Source organism: Callorhinus ursinus, unplaced genomic scaffold (assembly GCF_003265705.2).
Source record: "Callorhinus ursinus isolate GAN/ISIS: 27379988/994484 unplaced genomic scaffold, GSC_fseal_2.0 scaffold57, whole genome shotgun sequence".
Classification (NCBI taxonomy): Eukaryota; Metazoa; Chordata; class Mammalia; order Carnivora; family Otariidae; genus Callorhinus; species Callorhinus ursinus.
Window position 1 is genome coordinate 4,549,059 of NW_027397119.1, and position 9,311 is coordinate 4,558,369.

Here is a 9,311-nt window from a genome sequence, read left to right on the forward strand (position 1 = left end):
GGCTGTATGCCTTCTACTTCATCCAAACCACTGCTTTTGACAAATGAACAAATGAGAACAAACCAGCTGTCCCCATCCTCCTGCAGGTGAATCTGAGGCCCAGCAGGACAAACAGAAAGGAAGGCCCATGACCCAGCCAATGGGTGAACTGCATTGGCCCCAGCCCTGCCCTTTGTCCCCAGAGCTGTAAGAGTAAGGGTGCCAGGCTCATGTCACCTCCGCCACTTCCTCAGCCCCCGCCCCACCCCATCTCCATTCTGAGGGTTTCAAGAACAGAGATCCAATCAGCTTCAGGCTAGTCGGGCAGGCTGGCTGGGGGGCCGAGGGGGGATGGTTTCCGGGGCCTGTGGTTACTACACTCCACTTCCTTGTGATGACATAAGCCCTATTTCTGCAGCAGGAGGCCACCGCTAAGATTCTCAGGTCTCCAGGCACAGGAGGTCCTGTCTGGGCCTCAGTTTCCCAGATCTATAAACAGGCAGCATGGGGCACCACTGGCATTGATCGGCCCTGGCTGGCCTTGGGCTGCCAGAGCAGAGGATGGGACTCTGAAGGCACCCCATATCCCACCCTCACGCAGTTTTTTCTGTCTTCTCTGGTCTCTTCATCCCAAGCCACCAGTTCTTTTGATTCAAAATTTAGACAGACATTGACCAAGATTTCAGAGTAGCCGGAAGCTCTGGAAATAACTACAGCTAGAGAACCCAAATGAGCGAGGACGGGGATACAATCTAACACTGTCCCCTGGTTCCCTGGCTGGTGTCCCTCCAGCACCTTCCAGCCCCTGCTCCACCCTGCAGTGTCCACGGATGGATGTGGGACCTGTAGAGGGACCTCCCCACCCCAGCCGAGGAAAGGAAAGAAGCTTAAGGAAACCAGGCGAAGATAAGGGGGGTGGGGGGGTGGGGGGGGTTGGGGGAGTTAGGACCCACGGAGGGCTCCTCTCATGGTGGGGGCTCAGAACTGGGGGCTTGAAAGGGTCTTAAAGAAACATACCACGTGTCTTGGCTTCCTTCCGCAATTTCAACTTTGCCAACTTGCATTTCTTAACAGCTACCCCTTCCCCTCCGCCTCCCATGAGTTGGGGCCGGGCCTGTGTTGCAGCCTGGGACAGGGCACAGCTCGGCCTCACCTCTCTCAAGCATCCTTCCCCTCACCCCCCACCCATCCCCAGGTAGAGAGAGGCTGGTTGTAGGCCATCCTTGGGCCCAGGGAGCTGAGTCCCTATCTACAGGGGATTAATGGATAAAGGGATCACAGGGCAGGCTGGAGAGGGGCTGGCCTAGGAATCTCCGTGCAAAGGCGACTAGCCGATGTTCAGGGGCAGATGGGCCAGGCTCCAGGGAGGCCTGGGGTAGGGTTTTTGGGGTCTGTTCACACCTACACCTTCTCCCTTTATCCCACAGCCCCAGGTTCTGAAAGTTTCCTCTGGCTCTGCCCCAGCCCTGCCTGCCGTGTGGAGATTTGCAGCCAGCCAGCTTTGATCCTCTTCCCAAGGAGATTATAGGGCCAAGAGCCCGGGGCCTGGCACTTCTCACCCAGTGTAACAGTCCCTGCCAGGACGTCCCCCCTTACACAGGCATGCATGTGTACGCGTGCGCGCGCGCACACACACACACACACCACACTAAGTCTGGCTCATTCGTGGCCTCCCTGTCCCGAGAGGTGGACCCAGGGCTCGCCATGTTATTCTCATGGGAACTCAGACAGCACTTCAGTTAGATACAAGAAAGGACTTGCAGGAAGTCAGACAGCTGAACCTGACACCGGGTTGGGCCCCGGCAATTCCAAAGCTTTGGCCTTTCCCCACAATGCCCTACTCCCCAATATTCTACTCCAGCCTGCCACCCAGTCCTTGAGGTGGGACAAGTGACTTCTGGAGGTTGGGATGGGGGGTCGATGGGGATCCAAAAGCACGGATCTCCCCTACAGCTCCTCAGTGACACCATCTGCTCCCTGTCCCAGCCCCAGCCCTAGTCTGGTCCTATCCTCAGCTCTTTGATTAGAAACTGGGTTTTGTCCAGGCATTGTCTGCCTTCCACGGCCGGCTGCCCATTGAGGTCTGGCGTGTGCCAAGCTGGGCACTCATGCTGGAATGGGAGGGGGCAAGTGGGCTGGGCCCTCACCTTCCAGAAGCCCCCTAAAGCCTGGCTCTTCTGATGTTCAAATCTCCCCACCCCTCCATCCGAGATCAGCAACTGGAGGCAAGGAGTGGGGGCATCTGGACACTACTAGAGCAATCTGAGTGGGAAGCAGGGATGATACCCATCACCCCCAAAGAACTGGGTACAGTGGGCAGGCACAATCCCTTCTCTGGAAAGGGTCTCAGAAACCTTCTTTTGGTGGTGCCGAGAAGGCCACACCAGCTTTTCCTCACTCCTCTGCATAAAGTGCCAATCCCATGGGGCTTTCCCACACTTTACCATGCCCCAGTCTAGTCTGGGGAGGCTGACGGTGGTGGTAGTAGAGGGGGGCTTTGTTTGGCTCTCTCCTATAAGATGGAGTCTAAAGGAAAGCCCCCATGGGAGGAGCAAGCACCCTAAGTCCCTTCCTTCCCAGCCCTGGTTCACAGTGAGTGGGGCCAGGGCTTCATTTCCCTTTTATGATGTACTTGGACTCTCCCAGTCTGCTGCAGATGTCATATTTACATTTCTCACTGGCCCCCCCACCGCCGCCCCCACACTTGTACCTCCCTCCCTCGACCTCAACAGAATCCTGCTGCAATGTCAGCCCAAGCAGCAGCCTGGCCCCGCCCCGGCCAGCCCACCAGGCACCTGCAGGGCTCCTCTTTGTCTCTCAGGCTGCTCTGGACCAGCAAGGCTGTGTTCAAGTGATGCTGAGGCCGCGTGATGCATGGGTGGGAGGTACCTCAATCTCCCTTCCCTGACCCCAGAGCTGTGATCGGCCGTCCCCTCCTCCTCTCTGGGCTGCAGAGGACTGGCCAGATGCCTGGGGGAGGGCATCTGCCCTGGGGCAGGAGGGGGAAGCTTTGCCCTAGTCATCTCTGGTCCTGTCTAGAGTGACTTCCATGGACTCTTGGAATCTGGGTCACCTACAACCCAGGGAATCTAGAGACCTGTCTCAGAGACCCACCCTAGCCCTGGACCCAATACTCCCACCCCCATCATACAGGGCTGGAGCAGAGATGGTTGTATTTCTCCACCATCCCTGCCTTGGTGACCAGTCTCAGATTGGCCCTCTCCCATCAACAGACCCCTCTTAAAGAGAAAACCCTAAACAAAAACAAGGAGAGGTGGGGTGGTGCAAAGCCTCTCTGCCCAACACAAAGGGCATATATGGCTCAACTTTGCATGATTTCCTGCTTCACACCTCTGTGTACCCCTCCCAATAGGAGCCCCCCCCAGCCATGTCCTCTCCCCATCTCAATTCTATCAGGACGTCACCGCAAGTCCCAGATAAGGCCATGCACCACCCTACCTCCATCTTATCTGAGAGCCTGAAGATCGGTTATCAGCATCACACCCTCCTGCCCTCTCAGAGGTAGAACCTCAGATACACCGCTTCCTCCCTGCCCTAGCCCCATCTCCTCTTGGGACAGGGCCAGCACGGTTCTCTCCAAAAGCCCTTGACTCCCCACGGAAGGCCAAGGCACCGTCCCAGCCCTTACATTCGTCCCTGCACTCAATCAATCGATCTTTGTCTGCGGAACCGGCTCCCGCCCTCCTAGCTGGACCAAGAGCACAGAACTAGACGACTGGGGTGGATGAAGGGAAAATTCCCCCCCCCCCAATATCCCAGTATGAGACAGCAGCCCCAAGGGGAGGCGAAGAGGAAACACACAGACGCTCCGGCCTGGGCCAGGGCTGGGTGTGAAATACCGGATTTCCTTGTTTATTCGATTTTCTGATCATTAAGGGCTCCCAAGAGGGGCCCGAAATTACCACCCAAACAAAGCCACCTTCCAGCAGCCCGCCGGCCGCCGATCTCCTGCGGCAGCCGGTCCAGAGCACTGCGCCCTCCTGCCTGGCCCATGCCAGCCCCTCCTCCCGGGGTGCGGGCTCCGGAGTGCGGGCTCCGGAGTGCGCCCCCCGGCCCCACGCCCACGCAAGACAAAGCCAGAGCCCCTCCGCGCACGCCCCCCGCCCCGCCGCCGGTCCCTACCTGACGGCCACCTTGACGCAGCAGTCCCCCTGGCCGGCCATGGTCCTCCGGCTCTAGGGTCTGGGCGTGGATCAGGGGCGGGGGTCTGGGGGCCGATGCCCCAGGCAGCGGCAGCAGCTGCGGCTGCGGGAGGCGGGGGCGCGGGTACTGCTGGCGAAGTCTGCCGCGGCGGCTGAAGGTGACATGCTCGCGGGCGGCCAGCCGAGGGGCTCACCCGCGGCTGGGGGAGGCCCCACGGGGCTGGGCCCGCGCGCCTCCTCGCGCCATCGGGCGGCGGCGCGCAGCTAGCTGACAGCCCGCGGCGCGACCCGCCGCTCCCCACGGCGCGGCACACGCGCGCACACACCTCCCACCCTCGCAGCCACCTCCCGCCGCAGCGCGAACAAAGGGGGCGGGAGCCGACCCGGCCCAGGACCCGCCCCCCAGCCCCGCCGGGCCCGCGCCGGGCCCCGCCCCGCTCCGGATTCACCAATCGAAGGTCCGAGGCAGCAGCAGGGGCGGGACTTGAGCCTTTAAAGGGACCTCTTGGCTCGCGTCCACCCGCTCGCTAGGGGGCCGGCGGGATTGGAGGATCGGGGAGGAGGAGGGCCCCGAAGCTGACCACGCCGGAGTCTCTGTCCCCCGCAGTCGCAGAACCTCAGCCTCGATGGGACCTCCGTTTCATAAAGAGGACACTGGGACGCAGAGAGGGGAACTTCCCAAGGTCACACAGATTTGGTGGCTAAGCAAGGGGTAAGAGCCCAGGTCTTCCCCGGGCGGAGTGCCTCACTTCAAAGCATCGCACAGCGATTAGCGGTTTATATTTTGAAAGCGCCCTGAAAGCTTCCCTTCTGATTTGTAACAGTGAATTTGTCAACCTTTATTGAAGGAGATTCTTGCTGGTGACTAACAAAAATTCCCTCCACCTCCACCCTGCAGCATTTTAAAATTCATCTTTTGGTTGGTTCCTGGCTAGGCTCCTCGCCCAGATGAGCCCCTCTCTCTGCTACCCCAAGGCGGTTCCACTGACCTTTATGACCACAGATGACCCTTCTGGGCCTGGCTCACACTCTGTCGTGGCCGTGGCCGTAGGGGCAGAAGGTCAGTGTTGGAGGCCTGAGCTGCTCGGGGAGACCAGGGAACAAAGGGGGCACTCAACTCCAGGCACCTGAGTAGAGGCTGGAGGGGCCAGATGGGTGGGGAAGGGGACAGAGCAGTGCAGCTGCCTTTACATGGATATAAAGGACAAGGGGGGGCCCTGGAGCCTTTAAGCACAGGGCAGAGTTGGAGAAGAACAGTGCTCTGAGAAGCCACAATTCCCTTTCCACTCCACCTACCCTCTCTCTGAGCCCAGACACCTTCTCCCTGCCCCCCCCCATACTCCCAACATTGGGGCCATTCACAGGGCCCTCACCAGCTGCCCTCCCTTCCCACACTTCAACCAGCTCCCTCCCCTGGAAAGGGCCCAAGGGGAGGACCCAGCTGCAGCTCCAGATGTGGATCATGCTCTCTGGGGGGGGGGGGGAAGGGGAGTCAGACTCCAAGCCTCTTGCATCACCCTCCAGTGATGATGAAACTATGTCAGAGATTTTGGCAAGGGTGTGGGTTAGGGTCTGAGGATGTATCCGTTGGTGCCATCCTCCTTTCCCTCCCCTACTCCCCCCCACAGATAACTGCTCCATCCAAAGTCAAACCAAAACAATGATAACTTCAAGCGCAAATTTCAAGGGCAAATCAACACCCGTCTCCCCAACCTGATGGAAAACAGGGCACCACCAGCAGTGCCCCAAGGGTGGAGGGGGAGAGGGAGGAGACTCTGGTGGGATCCTGCACCTTTTATTAGCATTTGAACCTAGAGGAAGCTCTTTCTGGGGCCAGTAGGTCACCCCTCCCAGAGCAGCAGGCCCGCAGAGTGTTGAGTCAGATCCTGGACAGTCTCTCCCCATCTTCCAACCAAAATAAGAGGTGGGGAGGTAGGTAACATTTATGGACCATCTATGAGAACCAGATACTTTATATGCATATTCTCATTTCATTCTCCTAACCTCGTGAGCTGGGCTTTATTATTATTTTTCAATTTTGCGGGGCAGGGGGGTGATGAGTCTCACCCCGCATGTAAGCAACAGACCCAGGATTTGAACTCATGTGTCTTGTTCCAGATTTCCCAGATCACCTCCAGGCAACTGCCCAGAGGGAGGGAAGCTGGGCTGACCCAGGGTTTTGCTCCAGGTGTAGGCCTCCTGGATGATAGTGCTGCATTTTGCAAAGCTGCTGTCCCGCCCAACAGCCCCTGGACTTCTCTGGGGCTCATCTCTGGTTTCCTGCCTCTAGGAGGTCCCCTCTGACTTCTGAGAGTAGGTGACCCTTCTGACTCACAGCTTCACTGCTGGGAAATGGCGCCGGAGGGGCTGCACCAACTACCCCTCCCCCACACCCATTCCTCCAGACTAAAGGATGTCCAGCCTGAAGAAGCAGGGAGGCGCACGGGGCTGGCAACTCGGGCCACCTCAGCAGCTCCTTCCTGGACCTCCAGGGCAGTGAGATGTCCAGACCCAGCCTCCTGGGCACTGCTGCCCAGAGGTGAGGAGGCAAACTGGGCACAGAGGTCAGAGGGGAATCCAAGTGGCAGGAAGAGGCTTAAACTGTAACTTGGAGAGATTGAGGTTAGATGGGTGATGGGAGGCCAGGGACAATCCCTGCCCTCCTCAGTCTCCCTGCAGCTTCGGCTCAGCCTCTGCTTCCTCTCTCTGGTTTGTTCCCACCCCCACCCTTTCCCACCGCTTCTCCCTCCTCCCAGCTGCTCTTCTTTCCTTCCCTAACCGTGAAGTTTCTCAGGGAGTTGCCTATACACATATCTCCCCCAACCCCCACCCCTTCCCTCTCTGCCTGACAGAAACAGGTAAACACACATACACGCTATCCCGGGTTTGGCCCCGAGTCCCCTGTTTGGACCGGGATTTGAGCCCCAGTTCTTGTCCTGAGCTGAGGCCTTTCCTCACCAGGCGTCTAGGGGCCTCCATCATTTCCCTTGACAGGAGCAGTGGGTGTCTGGGCAGATGGGAATGTGGGGGAGCTGAGGAGGACCCTCTCCGAGGCAGGAAGCTCCCACTCCTATAGTTAAAATACTCCAGCAGCAACTTGAGGAAGCCATCTGGCCCAGATCTCTCAGGCACCGCCTAGCTCTCAACAGCAACCCTACAGTAACAAATCAATATACCTAAGAGATACCCTTAGGCTCTAGAAGTGTCTCCAGAGGTGGCCTGAACTTGAGTCCTGTTCCATTTTATCATCTTTAGGATTAGCACTAGGCACTGACATTTGCAGAAACTAGCTGAGCATTGTCCTAAATTTCTGGGGGTGGAAAGTATAGAGTTCTGGACCTCCAGTCCTAAGTGCCGGGCCCACCCCAGCGGCTGTGCTGGTTCCATGGGAGAATGGGCACGAGCCCATCCTGCCAGTCCAGCCATGCCCTCCAGTGCCCACCTGAAGAGGGAGCTCAGCTCCGCCACCAACAGGCGCTCAGAGCCCCAGAGAGGGTCTACGGGGGTGCAGATTCAGAGGTCTTAGCTCAGGCTCGGGCTCATCCTAACTTCCCCTGTTACAGAAGGAGACAGACTTAGTCTTAGAGGAAACCAGAATTTGTTATAAATAGAAGGGAGAGAGAGAACCGCTGTGGATTATAAACACCCTGTCAGTCCTAAAAAACCCCAACTATTTTTGGTTTCAAATGTTAATGACCGTTTAATTAATACTCCATATAACCTCAGACATGGGCTCTTCATCTGCTTTCAACTTTGCCATGCTGCCCATGAGGGCCAAAGGCAGGAGGAGCAGGTGTGGGCAAATTCTCAATGTCACAGAATGCTAGGGTTGAAAAGAACCCAAAGATCATTTAATTTTACAGCTTTGTTTTCAGGTGAAGAGACCAAGGCCCAGACAGGTAAAGAGACTTGTCCACAGTTGTATGATAAGCTGGTGAGCGGGGACCCTGGGACTAAACGCATGGTCCCATAGTCCCAGAGCAGGGCAGCTCCCCCAACAGCACGGAAGGACCCAGAGGCCATATGTGACTTTATGGTTTGGATAAAAGCAAAGACTGTACAAAATAACAGATAGCTTGGAAGCCCAAGTGTGGCGCTCCGAGTCAGAGATCTGGGTTCAGATTCCAGCTCTGCCACTCGCTAGCTATGTAACCCCTTGGTGAGTTACGGAGCTACTGCAAACATCCATTCCCTCACCCCAAAATGAGGATAATCACCCTCGCCTCATCGCAGGACTATGATGAGGTTGAGATAAGGTAACCTGGATCAAGCACCCAGTACTATGCTCAGCACAAAATGGATAGTAATTTCCTTCACGTTGCCGTTGCCCATGGATTCTCTGCCCCTTCTTCAGTGGGCCTCTGTCCTCCAAGTGGACATAAAGAAGTTTTTTGCAGGACAGGGAGTCTCCAAGATGAGTGTGGATGAGCCTGGTGCAGACAAGGTGATGAGGTTTGGCTGGCCCGGGTACTCCTTGTTGATCCAGGGAGGTGGAAGAGTTACTCAGCCTCTGCTGGCCACTCAGTGGGGCAGCCCGGGGAAGGGGGCCAGGGGAAGTGTTTGCAGAACGCAGGAAGGAGCCTGGCATGCTGGATCCCTTCTGTACACAAACAGTCCTGGTCTCAGCCCCACTGGAGGTTAGCTGGAGGGCATCTCAGCTTCATTTTACTCACCGCATGTGCTACACTGTGCCAAGGATGTTACATAAGATTTCTCATTTAATCCTCACAACAATCTCCGAGGTAAATACTGTTATTGTCCCCATTTTGCAGAAGAGGAAATGGGCTCAGAGGTCACTTGGCCAGTGCAATAGTCATTAGTGCTGTGCACCAAATATTTCCGGCCCTCTGCTTCTGTCACAAGGGCAGGACTGCATGTCCTCTGTGTTAGCTATGGCCATGTGACTGACTTTGACCAGTGACGTGTGGGCCAAACTGACACGTATCACTTTTAGGTGGAAGCTTTAGGAGCTCCCGGTGCCCTCACACCACTTCGTGTTTTGTATGGAGTTTAAGTGAGAAATAAACTTTTATTGTGTTAAGCCCCTGAAATTACAGGCTTATATGTTACCTTGGCATAGCCTAGCCTAAAGTCAGTAAAGGGGCAGAGCCAGAATTCAGAGCCTTGGTCCATAAAGATCCCAAAGGGCCCCAGTACCTTTTAGGACTC

The 9,311-nt window shown here is 56.8% G+C and overlaps 1 protein-coding gene across 3 annotated transcripts in view; it reads right to left on the minus strand.

Moving 5' to 3' along the window:
- Positions 1-4,469, minus strand: part of KIF21B (kinesin family member 21B) — a 50,106-nt gene extending 45,637 nt beyond the window's left edge. For 2 of the 3 annotated variants that reach the window (XM_025855259.2, XM_025855258.2), the window contains exon 1: positions 4,123-4,468. In XM_025855259.2, the coding sequence (XP_025711044.1) occupies positions 4,123-4,163 (41 nt within the window). In that variant the 5' untranslated portion in view covers positions 4,164-4,468. Of the gene's footprint in view, positions 1-4,122 lie in introns of all 3 variants that reach the window. The other variant, XM_025855257.2, reaches the window with a different exon arrangement.
- Between the last annotated feature and the right edge of the window lie 4,842 nt (positions 4,470-9,311).